Genomic DNA, 20,121 nt, shown 5'->3' with positions numbered 1-20,121 from the left:
ATCGTGTCAAAATGGAGGAACCAGGATATCGTAGTCTGTATAGAGACTAGCTACGGGCTGGACGACCGAGGGGTCGGAGTTCGAGTACCTGCGGGGTCAATAATTTTCTCTTCTCTACGTCGTCCAGACCGGTTCTGTGGCCTACCCAGCCTCCTATTCAATGGGTACCGGGGGTAAAGCGGTCGGGGCGTGATGGTGGTCGCTCAACTCCATCCAATGTCGAGGTCAAAAAAATGTAGATCTATACATCCACTTCCCCACACTCCTTCATGGCGCAGTGCTCAATTAGTTACGCCCAGGGACACTTTTACCTATACCTTTATCGTGACAAAATGAACTTCATTTGTCGGCTGGCTCGAGATTGTAATTTTTAAGCGGCATTGGGTACACATTTTGGAAGTTGTCACGTCATGTTAAGTAATGGAATTTTTGTAGGGGCTGAGGGAAATATGTCGACCTTTGCTACAGTATTGTGTGGCCATAAAAACAAACTCCATGGCCTGTAGTCCGCAAGCGAACTATACCGACCGAGCGACCGCCGCTTGTCGGCGAAGTTAGTGCCAGCTTTAGCGGATAGAAGGTGTCGCGTGGTCAACGCAACGAATCCCGAGGGCCGTTAATTTCGGTTTTCTAGACCGGAGCCGCTACTTTTCCATTTAAGTAGCTCCTCAGTTTTCCTCACGAGACTGAGTGGATCCCGTTCCAGACCCAATACTTCTCAGAACATCTGATAGTGCCGGGAATCGAACTCGGGACCTCTGGATCTGTAGCTAGGAACTCTGACCACTAGACCACAGAGGCGGCCGTTGTGTGGCCATTCTGTGTAAATGTTTAGCGCTGTTCAATTACACCATGGTTGCCACTGATAATACTGTTAGATTTATATTCTGCCGTCCAGGACAAATTGTAGTTCATTTTGAATTGTATGTTTTAAAAATCAAAATAAATTTGATTGTTAGTATACATAAAAAATCTGAAATATCTCTCAGGTGGTTAACTTCTCTTGAGTTGGTGCGGCAAATCTGGACTTTTCTGGAAATTACTCATTATTGGCTGATGTCGAGGGATCCTCAAACTGATGACACAACAAGTGCCACAGTGTGTAAACTCGCCATTTTAAAATGAAGAGAATTATAATAATTATTTAGACCGATAAATTTTCATAGATGATTAAGTTTCCACTTATATCCTCATATGATAGGACAATTGTTTTACACCAAAACCTGCAATTATTGCCTGCTGTACCCACCCAAGTTTTTCTCTCACAGCAGAACAAATTTAATCACATGAAATATGAACTGGTACGATTGTTCATTTAGAAATAAGTTAAGAAATGTCTCACGTTGACGGCTACTCACGATTAAAGTCGAGTCCCAAGCAAGAGACCCATTCTTCCCGTGAGATTCGTTGGTCGCTGTCCATATCACAGAGCTTCGTGAATGTTTTGGCGCAGCGCTTGGGCTTCACGACCTTCTTCACTAGTCGGCGCAGGTCCCGGTATTCCGTCTTCTCCAGGAAGTTGTCTTTGTCTTTGTCCATCACCGAGAACTTCCAGTCCAGAACCTGCCGATCCAAGTCCTGAGACGTTGGATGCCCGTCGACATCTGTTTTATCGAAAAGAGTGGGAAGGTTGCAACCGGGAATATTAGGAAAGTTACAATTCTAAACTAACGAACTGACTACCTCCACGGAGCTGAGCCCTTCTTGGGAAGTCGCCAATCGTTCACCTATTCAAAAATTTCCCAACATCATATGCACCCGAAGGTTCATTATCGTGTTCACAAGAGTCTTCCACTGGTCCCTATCCTAAGCCAGATGAAAAGCACAATAGATCATTGAAGGTCGCAGTGCGAGGGCCAGTTTTATGGCTCACCCCTCATACTCATACTCAAGCCAGATGAAGCCAGACCATACCACCCTGTCCTATTTTTCTAAGGCCCATCTTAATGTAATCCGCGGACCTATGTAGAGATCTCCATAGTCGTCTCTGTCCTTCTGACTCTCACACCAAAACCCTATATGCGTTCCTCTTCTCCCCCATTCGTGCTACATGCCCTGTCCGCCCCATCCTCCTTTACTTGATCGTTCTAATTATACTTGGAGAAGGGCACAAGTTATGAAGCTCCTCACTATGCAGTTTTCTCCAACCTCCTGTCACTTCATCTCTCTCTTCTGTCCAAATATTCTCAACACCCTGTTCTCAAACACCCTCAGTCTATGTTCCTCCCTTATGTTAGAGACAAAGTTTCAGGCTCGTACAGAACTACAGACAAACTTATAATTCTGTGTATTTTATTTTCTTAATGCACTAAAAGTTCTTGTGATCTAGGAAGCTGTGCTAGGATGCCTTGGCAACCGGAGAGTCTTTTAATTTACTTTAGTGTTATCTTAAAACTAAATACTATCATAGACTGCTGTTGGACTCGCCAGCACAGTGATTATGAGTTACGCCTCTCACGAGAGTAGTTACCATATTTTACTGAGTGACAGCTCTGGGAACTTTGAGAATTCTCTTACACACTATTTCGTTGTTATTTATTAAATATTAAGTTCAGCAAGTTTTATAAACAGCAAAATACTGAAGCAAACTTATGCAGTATATTTCGATCCGTGAGAAACTCGGATTTCATAATCACAGTGAAGTAGGTAACTTAACAGTGAGGAGCTTCATAACTTGTACTCTTCTCCAAGCATAATTAGAATGATCAAATCAAGGAGGATGAGATTGGCAAGGCATGTAGCACGAATGGGGGAAGATGAATGCATATAGGATATTCGTGGGAAAGCCAGAAGGAAAGAGACCACTGGGAAGACAAAGACCTAGGTAGGAGGATAATATTAAAATACACCTTAGAGAGATAGAATGGGATGGTATGGATTGCATTGATCTGGCTCAGGATGGAGACCAGTGGAGGGTTCTTGTGAACATGGTAATGAACCTTAGGGTTCCATAAAATGCTGGGAAGCTCTTGAGTGGCTACACAATTGGCAGCTTCTCAAGAATGGCTCAGCTCCATGAGTGAGTGGGTAACTTACCTGTAGCGACTGCAGTTGCCACTCTATTGTATTCGGTCTTGAAAATTTTGACGAGGTTGTTGTTGAACATTGACCTCTCATCGCTGCCGCAGACTGAAACACGAGATACCGCGATGGTTAAGGTTGTAGGTCAAAGGACTGAGGTTGGTATGAGACGATTTCAGGATTTCATGCCTCTCATCCTTAAAGGTAAAGTTGTCCTTGTGCTTAACTGATTAAGCACTATGCCATGAAGACGTATGGGGAAGTGGATGTATAGATCCACATTTTCTTGACCTCGGCACTAGCTGGAGGTGAGTGGTCAGTTTCACGCCCCAGCCGCTTGATCCCCGCGGAAAGAACCCCCGGTATCCATTGGATAGGAGGCTCCGTGGGTCCCATTTCTTGACCCTACCGGGACTCGAACTCCGACCCCTCGGTCATCCAGCCCTTAGCCAATCGCTATCCCGGCTCCTCTCTCTCTCCCTTAAATGTCAATCATATCTTCATACCGAACAAATTGATTCGGTTCTACTGACTTCTACGTGGGAAGCGACCGTTTCGAATATCGACACCTACTGTCCGGACTATGGTTTTTGGGGTTTCTCTCGGTCTCTCGAAGCAAACGCCAGGTTAGAATCTCAAATGAGGCCATGGCCGTGTCTGGTCATATCCTTTATAATTCGTAATTCTCTGATCATGTTTCTGTTCTTGGCTACAGAGTCTGAGATACATCGTCGTAAAATAAGCAATAAATATTAATAATATAGAAATAAAAATTCATCTTCACAATCGAGACGTGGCCGACCGATTCATGGTGGTATAACCTTGGTGCGGGCTATGGATAAAGTGACATTGCCCAATTCCAGAAGATCATAGCCATCGTGGAGTAGGGCGTGTTTCGCTACATCTCTCTCTCCTCTTGCTCTCAATTTGGAGCACAGGGCTGATTTCTCAGTTTCATGAACATTTTTAGAGACGGTAGGACTCCTTGGGCGGGTGGTCAGCTCGTCGCAAGGAATCCACCTAAACACAGGACAACACGAACACGGAACAAACACATACACACACCAAACACCCATGCCTTGTGTGGGATTCGAACCCACGATCCCGGCTTCCTAGCAAGCGAAGACGGTTCATGCCTTAGACCGCTCGGCTACCGTGACCGGCAGTGTATAAGAATAATATATAAAAATTCAGTTCGTACCTCACAGGAAACAAATCCGAACCCACGATCCCGGCTTCCGAGCGAGCGAAGACGGTTCATGCTTTAGACCGCTCGGCTACCGTGATCGGCTTTCGCTACTTTGGGGTAGATGTTTGAGTTTTTAGAGTAGACTGCTGGTTAACCGAATTTTTTAGCGACAGAGGTGATTAGGATAATTGGATTAAATTCTTGTCCACAAAAAACACTATTATAACATTCTATGGGGCACGCGGTAGCGTAGTTGGTTGAGGCACTATGCTATAAGCCGGCAGGTCACGGGTTCAAGTCCCGATGAAGTCATTGGATTTTTTTCAGTTGACCTAATCCTTCCAGCCGCACTATGGCCCTGTGGTCGACTCAGCGTCCAACAGAAATGAGTACCAGTCATTAATTAAATAATCTTCCTGGGGGTAAAGGGCGGCCGGCGCGTAAGGCTGACAACCTTACTGCCATTTGGAGCCGTTTGTCTAGAAAATGTGGGAACCTCAACATCTCACAACCCTACGGGCTTCCACGTCCTGTTACAGGGATAGCTTTACTTTACTTTATAACATACTATACTACGAGTATTGTAATAATGAAAACTGAAAACTTATAAAACGTGAAACATGAAAAATTAGTAAATATGATTGTAAATTAATATTTAGAACACTTTATTTGAAAGATTCCAACGGTGTTGTTTGTTTAGCAGACCCGTTTCTTTGTTGCGGTGGTTCAGTTAACTGGCAATTCGATTAATCGGCGTTCTATTGTATTGAAATACTTGATACTTACTGACATTTGCGGATTACCAGCGCACTGTATATCCAGCATGCAGTCAGAAATACGTAGCCCGTTAATGCAGTTTTACAGTTATTTATTTATGGGTCTCAGCATCTCCTCGGAAAGCTTTCTGCTTCTTCTTTCACTCTCCTGGTAACTGTAGTTCCAGAGGAGGCGGATGTCACTGTGCCTCCCTCTTAAGTGTCTTTGAGGACATGGGAACAGTGGATAGTTCTCCGAAAATATTTGGTAGGCTTAATGGAAGGAAACGAACATATGGCTGATTCCTGCATTGCCGTGTAGAAATGAAGTCGCTATGCCTTATCCCCACACCATGAATAGGTATAAGGGAGTGAAGGACAAGATCCGCGTATTCTTACCAAACAAGATGGTATAGCTATAGCGTTCAGTATTTGTTTTTGAAAGGTACCCGATTTGAACCTCGGTGAAGTTACCAGCTACTCTACTTAGCTTTTCATGGTATTCCTCAGGCTGTCCATTCTAATGATGGGATAGTGCCTCGAAATAAGAAATGTCCGTTTCTTTTAAGGTCTTTCCTCCGTAACATGCGTGATTATTTGACGTACTCGTTCTACGGTATTTAGTTTCTGCATATTCTATTTATGTAATCGCTCGGTCAACTTCTATTTATGATAGGAATTTATTAATTTGCACAAATAATCAATCGTAACCCATCTTCGTTATATAATGTACTACACTTCACATACCGACATTAAGATATCGGTATTGCTCATAGAATAGACACAAAATACTGAAACAAAGACTTCTCCCTCGTCCATGACCTGCTACAACTTGTGTTCAAGCAACTTGTTAACGCTGAACAATTCAGTGCTGTGGTAACCAAAAATTTCTTGATCTTAGCGTTTTTATCACATCGTTACACTACATTCTTATACATACGTAGGTAGGCTGAAAAGTAATGCACACATGCTTGTAGAGCGCGAACGAAATGACCTTCAGAAGCGCGCCAGGTGGCATGTGGAAGTAACATTCCCCCTCAATACGCATGCGCAGGTCGTTGCGTTCATCCAGTGTATTTCGAGGAAGTATGGAGACGTGTTCTAGTGCTATGTCAACGCGAGTTAAATAGCGTGCTGTTATCGAATGTTTAACTGCTGAAAAAGTGACTCCTACTGAGATTCATCGTCGTTTAAAGGCTGTTATAGTGACGATGCTGTTGATAGGTCTACTGTAAATCGATGGGTAATAAAATTTCGTGGTTGCGAGCCTGGAAAAGCCATAATTGTTGATGAAACACGCAGCGGACATCCGATCACTGCCACAGACGATAATCATCGCAAACTCGTCGACGATTTGATTCAAAATGACCGGCGAATCACACAGAAGCGTATCGCAAACCATATTGGAATATCCAAGGAACGTCTCGGCTTCATTACTGAACAATTGGGATACCGTAAAATCTGTGCACGATGGGTACCACGCCGTCTCACAGATGAGAACAAACAGCGTCGATTGGAATGCTGCGAGCAACATTTGCAGCGCTACCGTGACGAAGGAGACGACTTTCTTTTGAATATTGTGACGGAGGACGAGTCATGGGTCCATCGTTACGACCCGGAAGAGAAAAGACAGAGCGCTGAATATCGACATCCGTCTTCTCCTCCGGCAAAAAAGTTCAAAACACAACCATCCGCCAAAAAAAAAACTTCTTTTGACTGTGTTTTTGGATGCTCACCGAGTTTATGTGACCGATTTTCTGGAATGATGGGCAACGGTAAATTCTTCTCAGTACATACAGACTCTAAAACACCTCCGGCATCAAGTTTGTCGTGTTAGAGGCAGCCTGGCGCCAATAATCTTGCAACATGACAACGCTCGTCCACACACCTCGCGCGCAACTGAAGAGTCTCTGCGAAACCTGAAGTTTGAACCGATTCCACACCCTCCTTATTCCCCCGATCTTGCGCCTGGCGATTTTTATCTTTTTCCTCTACTCAAGAGAGACCTCAAGGGTAATTTAATCATTACACCTCGGACGATGAGGTGAAGGCAGCTGTCAAGTCCTGGATTCGAGAAAAGTCGGAAGAATTTTTCAGTGACGGAATGAAAAAACTTGTTACACGTTGGGAGAAATGTGTTAGCCTTAACGGTGACTATGTTGAAAAGTAAATATATGCTTTCGAAACTTAAGAATTGTACTTCAATGTACTTTTTGCCCGATCTTGCTATTTGTTTTTGTTCGCGCTCTACAAGCATGTGTGCATTACTTTTCAGCCTACCCACGTACGTAGAAACTGGTATATAGACTATGTAAGACGCTTAGGCATGTTTCCGCTACTCACCGGTTGCGAAGAGTTTGCGGGAACGCCCATAGAGGCGCCACTTTTACGACTATTGTGAGACCTTCAGAGGATACACACAGAGCAAATAACTACACAGAACGTATACGAGAGTACAGCTCAGCAATGACATTCTCATCAATGGGCGCGGAGAACAAACCGTCACGTGATTCCCACCGCGGCAGCCCGGGTTTGGTCAAGTGGCGGACAAAGTGGCGCTGGGGCAGGTTTTCTCCAAGTACTTCGGTTTCCCCTGCCAATCTTCATTCCACCAATTGCTCCACAATCACCCTCACCTATCATCTGGGGCTGGTACAATAGGCCAGAAGTGGCCGCAGTACAAGAGACTTAGTCCCACCCCACTAGCAAAAAAAAAATAATCGTCATGTGGAATTGGTCCATATTGTTTCCGGATACACGGCTAGGTATACCATTTGGTCTCACAGCTACAGTACAAACTAAACATATAAGCCAGGTTATGGACAACTTTATATTTTCGATTCTGCTGAAGTGACAACAAAACGGACTGAAATCTAATGAAACCAATGGTATATGAGCTCTAAAGGTATGTGACGATGGCAAATTAATACAGTTATTGCGTTTTTGGGACTGTCTGTATGGTCTAGTGGTCAGAGTTCTTGACTACAGATCCAGGGGTCCCGGGTTCGATTTCCGGCGCTACCAGATTTACTGAGAAATAGTGGGTCTGGAACGGGGTCCACTCATCCTTGTGAGGATAATTGAGGAGCTACATGAATGGAAAAGTAGCGGCTCCGGTGTAAAAAACCGGAATTAACATCCGTGGGGATTCGTTGCGCTGACCACGCGACACCCTCTATCCGGTAAAGTTGGCACTAACTTCGCCGGCAAGCGGCGGTCGCTCGGTCGGTATAGTTCGCTTGCAGGCTAAAAGCCACGGTGTTTTAATTGCGTTTCTGGACATTATCCAGCGTCCTGTTTTTTACTTATAGCCCGAAGTGTGGGAACGATTGGTCTAGATGCTGTGATAAGTTAACCCATTTTCTGAATCACATAAACGAATGCATCAAATGGAATTCAGTGCCTTAGTAAATAAATAGAATGCATTGATATTTAAATGATAAAATTTAAGATCTGCTTGAACGGCGTACGTTACGCCTGGTATATAGGACAAGGGAAGAGTTCATCTTAGCCCTACTATTCAGTTTATCTAACGTAAAATACCTCCGAAATTATAGAGTGTCACTTCCTTTTAACATCTTAGCTACCTTCTCTTTTCTTACAAGTAATATAAAAATCGTTGACATTAGCACGTGATTTCAATTCCTTCAGCTGAGCGCACAGTACAAGTGTACACTGTATACTGTATATAGTCTCGTTATACAGACTGTCCCAGGGGGAAAGGTCCTTATTCTGGGAGGTCATAGTATCGGACATTCTAAGCAAAAATGTGTATATGCACATGTGTCCTATTCCGAACGGTTTCCGAGATAGAGCTAGGGACACGCGGTAGCGTAGTTGTTTGAGGCACTATGCTACTAGCCGGAAGGTCGCAGGTTCGATTACCAATGTAACTGGATTTTTCAATTGACCTAATCCTTCCAGCTGCACTATGGCCCTAGGGTGGACTCAGCCTCTAACAGAATTTAGTACCAGGAATCTTCCTGGTGGTAAAGAGAGGCCGGCGCATAAGGTTGACAGCCTCATCGCCATCTATGAGCGGATTGTCTAGAAAATGCTGGAGCCTCGACGTCTCACAACCCTATGGGCCTCCACGACCTGTTACTGGGATAGCTTTTACCTTACCTTTTGCCTTTTCAGAGATAGAGCTATTTCACTGTACACTGTACAAACGAGCAACACGCCATGTCCTCACACGAGTGCATTGATGTTGACGGTGGAATTTTCGCAAATGTATTATACTGGGTAAACTGTACGAACTTTGTCACTTGAACAATAAATACCGGTATTAGAAACAGTACGTCATATCTCTTTCTTATCAACAGTTTTGGAGCTGCACAGTGAAACAGCTCTATCTCGCACACCGTTCGGAATGGGACACATGTACATATACACTTTTGCTTAGAATGACCGTTACTGTGACCTCCCAGAATATTGACCTTTCCTCCTGTTAGTGCTACGCATTTAAGACATTTATTATCATACACGTTTCCATAGCCATTCAGAAGATGCAGATGAACAAGATTTGATTCTTCGTGATCCTGATATGTTGTTTTCTCGTGTACGTACGAGTAATAAGGGTTTCCCTGCCGAGTGGGATATGTGCCGTTTATGTGATGATTGTAAGTGCTGAATTAGGAAGGCTGTGGAAAGGAGCGGCCGTGACACTACTGTCCTAACATTTTCCAGGTAAAGGTAGAGTTGTCCCTGCACTTAACTAATTAAGCACTACGCCATGAAGACGCATGGAGGGGTGAATGTAAAGATCCACATTTTCTTCACCCCGGCGCTGGTCGGAGGTGAGTGGTCAGATTCACGTCTCGGCCGCTTTACCCCCAGGGAAAGAGCCCTCGATGCTTATCAGATAAGAGGCTGGGTGGGCCCCAGAGTCAGTCTGGATGACATTGAGAAGGGAAAATTTTTGACCCTACCGGTAGTCGGACCCCTTGGTCGTCTAGCCCGTAGCCAGTCGCTATCCTGGCTCCCCAACATTTGTCAGGAGGGACTGATGAAAAACACGGTAACTTCAGTGAAAATAGCCGGGCTTCTGCCACAAAATTTTACCTGAGACCCAACAAAGACAGAAGAACATCGCGTCAGCTCTGAGAGCTGATAGCGTTTATTTAATTACTGAATGAGACCATATCGATTTATTTATAAACTGTACGAGTCCTGTACTCATGCTAATAGCTCAGATAGCATTACTCACCTCTCTTTTGTTTTCGACGTCGGGCGGAAGTTCGACGCCTTGTGTTGGGTTTTCCTGAAAGATACGAGTTTCTCAGTAGGATTTTAATTTTACTATATAAAGCATGCGATATACATGCAAGCTACTTCTAAACCACCCGAATTAATAGTCGATGCATGCTTTGAACGTGGCAGATAGTGTGTTAGGCTCCTCGGAGCGTAAGTTAATGTAGATTTAATGCGTGGATGCATTTGCTGTCTACTTCAATGGCAGCTCGAGGCCTTAGGCTGCTCGAACATTGGATCGTAAGTTCGAATTTTGCTCAGGAAATAAGAGATTGTCTCCGTTATTCTGTGTTATCTTCTGATGCAAGAAGACTTATGGCGGATTGGGCCTCCATCCGGAAAGTTCTTCGGCTTGTCTGGAGGATACTTAGAAAATCGCTGTGACAGAGCACGCCACGGCTCGAATCTGGTTGCAGCACCGAGAAGATGATAGGCGTGTTGCATAAAACAGAGAATGAGATTGAAGATTTCTGTCTCGTTGTAGTGTAGTTGGCATGTTCCAGCGTTTCGAAGGAACATGTTGCCTCTGTCTTCATGGTAGAAGAGACACTTCAAGGAATGGAAACGATGTGTCGCCATGCAGTCTAGTGGGTATGTTCCAACGTTTCGAAGGAACATGTTGCCTCTGTCTTCATGGTAGAAGACACTCTTCAAGGAATAAAAATGATGTGTCGCCATGCAGTCTAGTGGGTATGTTCCAACGTTTCGAAGGAACATGTTACCTCTGTCTTCATGGTAGGAGACACTCTTCTACAAATACAAATGATGTGTCGCTATGCAGTCTAGTGAGTATGTTCCAACGTTTCGAAGGAACATGTTGCCTCTGTCTTCATGGCACAAGACACTCTTCAAGGAATAAAAATGATGCATCGCTATGCGGTCTAGTGGGTATGTTCCAACGTTTCGCAGGAACATGTTGCCTCTGTCTTCATGGTAGAAGACATTCTTTAAGGAACGAAAATGAAGATGGCTGTCTTCTGAAATGTGTCGCCGTGTAGTTGGGTAGATAGATACCAACTTTTTGGATGAATATGCTGCGTCCATCTTCAGAGTCTTATTGTCATTGCCATGAGGACCTCAGATCTTACAGTGAATTAAAAATTCCCTCTTGCAGCCTTTATGAGAGGTTTGAATAGAATGTTCTCGAAAGGTTCAAAGCGTACAAAAAAGACATGATATCATTAATCATCAGCATTATCATCGCAACATAAGGCATTTAAGGTGCAATGCAAGCGCACTTCCAAGCCGTCATCTTGTTGCTGGAATGTAGTTCAGGATTTGTTTCCGATACCTGAATAGTATTCCATTTTATGGGCATGTGTGGAGTTATTCTGAAGATCCAGTTTTAAGTTCTTCAAGATCTTAATGATCGAGAAATACGCATGTTCTGCCTCTCGTCTGTTGTGTCCCTTTCCCACATTTCCTTATCATGTTCTTTAACGTTTTTTGTTTTGAGTTGTTTTAACAAGTTAGAATTTAGAATATTGTTTGAAATTTCAACAGTCGTTTTAAAATTATGATTTCACAGTCTGTATCTTTCTTTCATATTCCTGTGTCTAGCTCTTCACCATTTCCAACATTACGTTATGAATTGCATTAAACAATTTATCAAATTATCTTCATAAATTCCGTAAATTTTATCCGAAACTTCTACGTTTTCTACAACTTCAAGGAACAAATATAAAATATTTTAAGAGCTTCAAGTGAAATGACAACCCTTTAGGCTCTAATAGTGATCAGCAGGGCCCAGATTTTGATGAAATGTCATCTTTTTTTCCTTGTATCCTATGCGGTGCTCTTAAATGTATAAATCTCGGATATGAGCTGCTGGTTACAGAAATGTAAATTTTATAGGTAATTTTTTGTCATTTTTTGACATTTTTAGGTTTAAGGCAAGTTTTTCATTTTGGGGGTAATTTTTTGGTAAATTTTTGGACTTTTAAGAGTATTGCTTGTCATTTTTGGCTATTTTAGGGAATTTTTCTTCATATGTTTTCTGAAATGTGAATAACATGGAAGCGAAGTGTTCTTTCTTTTCTCCTTTAGGTAATTTTTCTGGATTTTTTCGGTCATTCTATAGGTCATTTTTTTAAATATTTTCAGGTCATCAAAATCTGGGCCCTGGTGATCAGGCATATATTGACAGCACCCTTTGCGAGGATCCTCACAAGACATCCATAAAATTCCCATCAAGACTAAGGCAGTAGTAAAACTTAATTTCTTTTTTAAGGACCGTGCCTGGAAGACGTGTGGGAACATGTAAGTAAATATCCACGCATTGTTCACCACGACGCTACACTGAAGCGAGTTTTCATGAGTTGATGGCTTTTATCTCCAGTATCTGGACGTAGCACGAAAAGGCTCTAGATGTCCCTATGAGGAATCGAAGTCTAGTCAGTCCGTCTGTAGCACGTAACCTTACACCCCGTGGTTTTGTTATGCAAGCGAACTATACCGACAGAGCGACCGCCGCTTGTCGGCGAAGTTAGTGCCAACTTTAAGGGATAGAGGGTGTCGCGTGGTCAGTGCAACGGATCCTGACGGCCGTTAATTTCGGTTTTCTAGACCGGAGCCGCTATTTCCTTGAAATAGGTCCTCAGTTATCCTAACTAGACTGAGCGGACCCCGTTTCAGACCCACTACTTCTCAGAAAATCTGGTAGCGCCGGGAATCGAACCCGGGACCTCTGGATTAATAGCCAGGAACTCTTACCACTAGACCACAAAGGTGGTCAGCACGTAACCTTACACACCGCACAAAATTCCAGAAACATAAAGGTACATTGATTCGAACAGACTTTTAGAATATTGTAAAGAAAAGCTAAGAGTCGTCACACAGATGTACAAATGGATGCTACGTGCTCGAAATCGTGCATTAGTTTGTGCATACAGGTTTCAAATGCTTAATATTGCACTAAACTGTATGTCTTCTACAATCAGCTTCTTCTTGGAAGTTCATTGTTTATTTTCGTGAACATAGAGTGTGCATCTTAAACGTTAAGAAATGTTGAAAATTCACTAATAAATACTAAGAGAATAAACAAACTTCTGTACAGTTCTGTCTTTGAAGCTTGTTCTAATGTAAGGCCTGCCACTGCGTGCATATATTTTTAAAATCTAGAAAAAGTTTCATGAGTGTTTCAATGTAGTAATTACTGCCTTTCACAAACCAGAGTACATGTCCCTGAACTAGAGAAGGTGCCATGCTTATACGTGCACATGCCATGAAGGAGAGACCATACACAGTACAATTGTAGTCTTAAACAGGAAGTTCTGGGAAGAATCACTCGCCTACTTTCCAGTCCAGTAATCTGATGCTGGCCTTCGTTAGCACAGTTGTGCTTGGTTTCGAGCCCCTTCAGGACACATGACCTAATTTTTATTCGTTCCAAGACCGTTTATCTAGTTGGGAGTGGGGTCACCTCTTCGGCGACAGGAAGGGGGCTTCTTCTTTCTGAGTAGGCGCCATATTTGTTGCGCCGTAGATTCGCACTGGTGTGCCTGCACTCACGCAGCGTCCAGGTAAGGGCATCTGTGACTCGCCTACTTTATTTTCACTACGTATTCAATATTTGTTACGACACGGACAGCAAAAGAAAACACATCATCCAAAGAGTTCTTCTATTGTTGCATTGTATTTGCCGCAGGAACGTTTATACCGAGCCGTTGCCTAGCAACGGTCATATGTTATGGCTCAATTATTTAGGCTTGTTGAGGGGAATATAGAGATGCAAACAGCAAGATAATTTCATAAGGCTCCTTATTTTCTTTTTCAAAATAAGCAAAACGAGCTAAAAATCACAGCTTATAAGTCTTATACTGTGCACTGTTACCTTTCACATTACGACGCCTAATGGAAGTCTGACCCTTAGTTTATATCATTGCAGTATCTTGCATATTGCTACTCCAGATATAAGATCTGTATTACTCGTAAGATCTATGGATAAAAATAGATTTCCCTGTACTCAACTAATTAAGCACTACGCCATGAAGGCCTATGGGGAATGTATGTATAGATTCATATTTTCTTAACCTCGGCACTAGTTGGAGGTGAGTGGTCAGCTTCACGTCCCGGTCGCTTTACCCCAGGGGAAAGAGCCTCCGGTAACCATTGGATAGGAGGTTCAATGGGCCCAGAGCCAGTATAGATGGGGTGGAAAAGATAAAATTCTTTACTCGACCGGAATTCAAACTCCGACCCCTCTGTCGTCCAGCTCGCAGCCAGTCGCTATACCGACTACGTTAGTAGGGCTCAAAAGATCTAGGGGGCGCAATGTAAGATATTTTCTACCCTTCTCTGAACTTTACATTCAAACGATGAGCCCAGTTTGCAGGAACACGGCTCTGGACATCGAGACATGCTAGTGAGGTAAAGTTGTCGCTGTACTGAACTAATTAAGCGCTACGCCATGAAGATGTATATGGGAGTGAATGTATAGATCCACCTCGGCACTAGCTGGAAGCGAGTGGTCAGCTTCACTTTCCGGCCGCTTTACCCCCGGGGAAGGAGCCTCCAGTACCCATTGGATAGGAGGCTGGGTAAACTCAGAGCCGGTCTGAACGACTTGGAGAAGATAAAATTCTTTACACTACTGGAACTCGAACTCCGACCCCTCGGTCGTCCAGTCATACTAGTACGTATACAGTTAAGGTTGTAGTGAAGAAAATGTTAATACCTCATTCCAAAGAAACTACTCATAGCTCTGTTCTCGTATATCTGGTGCGCACGAAGCGCCATTGCTTCTACTTAGTTTCAGAAAGCAATTCAGGGCCACATAAATAGGCATTAGATCTGTTTTGCATCAGATACTCGCACCAGTATTGTCAATGAACTCCATGGCCTGTAGTCCGCAAGCGAACTATACCGACCGAGCGACCGCCGCTTGTCGGCAAAGTTAGTGCCAAATTTTGTGGGTAGATGGTGTCACGTGGTCAGCGGAACGGATCCCCACGGCCGTTAATCTCGATTTTCTAGACCGGAGCCGCGACTTTTCCATTCAAGTAGCTCCTCAATTATTCTCACGAGGCTGAGTGGATCCCGTTAGATCTAAGTTATTTATTGTACTTGTGTTTTGACTTGTCTAACTCGTTGACCGCCGGTCACGGTAGCCGAGCAGTCTAAGGCATATACTATCTTCTCTCGCTCAGAAGCCGGGATCATGGGTTCGTATCCCAATTAAGGCATGGATATTTGGTGTGAGCGAGAGGAGAGAACAAAAACGCTTTTACCGTCATGAATAACCATTTGCAGTCTAACCGGTTTGAAAGTCATTAATGAACCTTGTACGCCATACAGAAATCGTCATGCACTGTTCCTTTTAATATCTACGGCTGTTACATCAGTAACTTCTGAAGATAACTGGTCGTACTGAAATTATTAATTCGACATTTCAGTAATCAAACTGAATTCTTCTTGTCATATCAGTTTCGAATGTATTTGTATAGGAAACTACTACAAACAATCATATTTATGCAATGCATTCTAAATGTTTTCACAATCTTTGCTGTAAGCGTTATAAAATTGCTAACTTAATGCAGCAGAATCCTTTCTAAGAAGCTGTTAGCTGTTCTGCTAGTCAAGAAACTCTCTATCATTATGAAACTCAAAGGTTCATAACCGTATTCACAGGAGCCCGCTAGTAACCCCATACGAACCCATTTCACATCTTTTCACCCTTACTTACTTACTTACTTACTTACTTACTTACTTACTTACCACTCATGGAGTCCTTCTTGAAGAGCCGCCAATTCTGAGCTACTCAAGAATTTCTCAGCATTTTATGGAACCAAAAGGTTCATTACCGCATTCACAAAAGCCTACCACTGGGCCCTATCATGAGTCAGATCAATCCAATCCATACCATCCCATCTTGTCTCTCTAAGATCTATTTTATTATTGTCCACCAACCTACGCCTTGTTCTTCTCAGTAATTTCTTTCCATCTGGCTTTCCCACCAATATCCTATATACATTCCTTGCCGCCCCCATTCGTGCTACATGCCCTGCCCACCTCATCCTCCTTGACTTGATCATTCTAATTATACTTGGAGAAGAGTACAAGTTATGAAGCTCCTCATTATGCACTTTTCCCCAACCTCCTGTCACTTCATCTCTCTTCGTTCCAAATATTCTTCTCAAACACCCTCAGTCTGTGTTCCTCCCTTAATGTCAGAGACCAAGTTTCACACCCATACAGAACCACAGGCAAAATTATAGTTTCGTATATTCTAATTTTCACGTTTCTGGACAGCAGAGGAGAAGACAGAAGGTTCTGAACTGAATGGTAGCAAGCATTACCCGAGTTCAATAGCCTCTTAATTTCCTCCTGAATCAGGTTTTGATTTATTATCGTCGTTCCCAAATATCTGAACTGTGCATCATTTTCAAAATATCTGTTATCTATTTGTATGTCATGATTTTGCCCTGAATTTTCGTGACAAGACAGCAACATATCTTGTCACCCTATTTCTTAAAAATCCACATTAATATTATCATACGTTATATGCCTTAGTATGCAAGTGGTATATTCAGTTTCCCCACTCTCCTCACTGTGTATACGTTTCTCATTCCTCTCATGCGTGGTGTGGCATTTTATGCAGAGCAAAGTGCAGGACACAGTCCTTGGATATCAGAATTCAGGAGAAACGGCCAGTCTTCCAGAAAAATTCATGCCTGTGTGTGAAACCTTTTGTGAACAACCCCCAACACGTAGCTGCAATAGGAGGCGTGTTTACACCGTCATTTATCTACCTGGGGAGAATTCTCGGAACAGCCACCTGGGCGTTCAAATGAATGTAGCGTCTATTCAGACAACACTCTTGGTTTATATACCAAAGATGCAGGATCCTAATCTTCTTTGATTTCCTCAGTTACCCCATGTAAATCAGCCACGACCGCTTCATCCTGCACCGAGGAAGATTCCTGGTACTCATTTCTGTTAGAGGCTGAGTCGATCCTAGGGCCATAGTGCGGCTGGAATGTTTAGGTCAATTGAAAACAATCCACCTCATCGGGACTCGAACCCACGGCCTTCCGGCTTGTAGCATAATGCCTCAAACAACTACGCTACCGCTTGTCCCCGGTCTTGACGACATTGAGGAATGAAAATTCTTGACCCCACTGGGATTCGAACTCCGACATCTCGGTCGTCCAGCCTGTAGCCAATCGCTAAACCGACTGCGCTATCCCGGCTCTGTAACTGTAGAGTTAAATCCATAAAGAGGCAGATTAAATATGTAACAATTACTTGTCTGATATTTATTTTAATATTTTACATGCATTTCTTCTTGGTTACGTGTCTGGAGTCTCCAAAATAATTCTTTCCCATGATGGCACTTAATTGACTCCTTGAAAAATAACCTGTCTTGAGATATTAATCCGACGCTATCTACCACAGATACTGACAGCTTCATAAAGTAACCTCCCCCCCAAAAAAGAAACCGAAATTGATTGCCGCTTAGGTGATCAAGGAGCCGGGATAGCGTAGTCGGTATAGCGACTGGCTACGGGCTGGACGACCGAAGGGCCGGAGTTCGAGACCCGGTAGGGTCAAGAATTTTCTCCACGTCGTTCAGATGGACTTTGGGGCTCACACAGCCTCCTATACAATGGGTACCGGGTGCTTTTTCTCCTAGGGTAAAGCTGCCGGGGCGTGAATCTGACCAGTCAGCTCCAACTAATGCCGAGGTCAAGAAAATGTGTACCCATACATCCACTTCCCCATACGCCTTCATGGCATAGCGCTTAACAGGGACAACTTTACCTTTTTCAGGCGATCAATAAATTCCTTCCAGTTAATAGAACCCGAAGTTTTATTACCTGTGTAGGATTTGAGTTTCTCACAGCGAGCTCTGTCTTCTGGGATATATAGCGTTATGTAGTCGGTTGAAAGTCAACTGATGCTTCGGAGAAACATGTGTCCTCCATCTACCGCCCTGAGAATGGAGGCATCATGTTCCTCCAAGCCGTCGGTTGCCTACAGACTAGACGGCGTTATATCCTGGGAAACAACTTTTAATTGCAGTGTTTACAAGGGCCCGCCTAAACTACCTGAAACCAGCCCCCCCCCCCAAAAAAACCGTATCCAGAAGCTTATTACTTACTCACTTACTCAAGGAGCTGAGCCCTTCTGGAGGAGCCGCCAATTCTGCAGCTACTCAAGAATTTCCCAGCATTTTATGAAACCAGAAGGTTCATTACCGTGTTCACAAGAGCCCTCCACTGGTCCCTATCCTGAGCCAGATCAATCCATACCATCCCATCCTATCTCTCTAAGATCCATTTTAATTTTGTCCACCCACCTACACCTTGGTCTTCCCTGTGGTGTCTTTCCTTCTGGCTTCCCCACCAATATCCTGTACACATTCCTCGTCTCTCCCACTCGTGCTATATGACCTGCCCACCTCATCATCCTTGACTTGATAATTCTAATTATACTTGCAGAAGAGTACAAGTTATGAAGCCCCTCATTGTGCAGTTTTCTCCAACCTCCTGTCACTTCATCTCTGTTCGGTCCAAATATTCTCCTCAGAACCCTGTTCTCAAACACCCTCAGTCTATGTTCCTCCCTTAATGTCAGAGACCAAGTTTCACACCCATACAGAACCACAGGCAAAATTATAGTTCTGTATATTCTAATTTTTATATTTTTGGACAGCAGACGAGAAGACAAAAGGTTCTGGACTGAATGTTAGCAAGCATTACCCGAGTTCAATCTCCTCTTAATTTCCTCCTGAATCAGGTTTCGATCTGTTATCGTTGATCCCAAATATCTGAACTGTGCCACATTTTCAAAACATCTGTTTCCTATCTTTATATCATGATTTTGCCCTGCATTTTGGTGACGAGACAGTAACATATACTTAGTTTTCTCTGTGTTTTCTTCTAGACCAACCTCTTTACTTGCGTCAATTAAAGTTTCTGTGTTTCTCTTTATGGTATCTGTGTTATTACCCAGTCGATTCACATCACCAGCATAGACTAACAGCTGATGTGTCCCGTTTAATTTCAGTCCCACCTGGTTTCCCTGGACCTTCCTAATGGCATATTCTAAGGCAATGCTGAAAAGGAGTGGCGATAAAGCATCTCCTTGTTTTAGACCATTCTGGATAGGAATTTTATCAGACAAATGTTTACCTACACGGACTTTACTATACGTTTCGTTTAAACACATTTTAATCAACCTAACTAGTTTCAAGTGTATCCCAAACTCTATTAGAATATTGTACAATACTTCCCTCCTAACTGAATCGTAGGCTTTCTTGAAGTCAACCCTTCTATCTGTGCCTCTCACAAATGTTCTTTTCCGACCAAAATTTTGTACGTGTTTCTCCTTTCTCTCATGTGTGCTCCCCCACCCCACCCTTCCTACTTTCACCGTAATAATATTCATCGACGGGCACAAATTTTTAAGGTCCTCACCGCCTATTTTTTTTAATTTTCCTATGACTCTCTGTTTTGGCCGAAGGGGTGTATTTTATGACCCTGTCAATAGAGCGTCCAATGGTATGAAGAAGAATGGGTGATTAATTGGATAGAACTTGGAAGGAAACGGTCGTGACTAAGTCGAGGAAGTAGCCCGGAATTTGCCTGGAGAGACTAAGGAATATCTTAGATAGTGTATACAGTGTTCCGGCCGAGATTCCAACCGAGCTCCTCCCGTATGCGAATCTGGAGCGTTATCAGTACGCCCAACCGGTCCGTCCCCCTCTCTGGTGCCTGTCTGTGGCTCTACAGCCCTTTGTTGCACCTCGGCCGCTTTTCAGTTTCTTAATCCTATACACCAGCCGTGTCAAACATGCGGCCCCCATAGCCACAAAGTGCGGCCCCTCAACTTTTAGAGCTAATTGATATTAAAATTTTAGTAGAAATATTTTTTGTAAAGACAATTTTCCAACAGACCAGA

General features: G+C 43.4%; 1 protein-coding gene across 7 annotated transcripts in view; it reads right to left on the bottom strand.

Moving 5' to 3' along the window:
- The window catches only part of LOC111867183 (SPARC-related modular calcium-binding protein 2), a 108,967-nt gene that overhangs the window by 26,547 nt on the left and 62,299 nt on the right, over window positions 1–20,121 (bottom strand). For 5 of the 7 annotated variants that reach the window (XM_023856778.2, XM_023856779.2, XM_023856782.2 and 2 more), the window contains 3 exons: window positions 10,175–10,228; window positions 3,037–3,129; window positions 1,359–1,604 (listed from right to left, as the gene is read on the bottom strand). In XM_023856778.2, coding sequence (XP_023712546.1) covers window positions 1,359–1,604; window positions 3,037–3,129; window positions 10,175–10,228 — 393 coding nt within the window. The remainder of the gene's footprint in view (window positions 1–1,358; window positions 1,605–3,036; window positions 3,130–10,174; window positions 10,229–20,121) is intronic. The other 2 variants (XM_023856781.2, XM_023856785.2) reach the window with 1 other exon arrangement.

This window comes from Cryptotermes secundus, unplaced genomic scaffold, assembly GCF_002891405.2.
Source record: "Cryptotermes secundus unplaced genomic scaffold, Csec_1.0 scaffold518, whole genome shotgun sequence".
Lineage (NCBI taxonomy): Eukaryota > Metazoa > Arthropoda > Insecta > Blattodea > Kalotermitidae > Cryptotermes > Cryptotermes secundus.
Note: the sequence above shows the minus strand (reverse complement) of the source record. Positions and strands in the feature narration are given on the sequence as shown.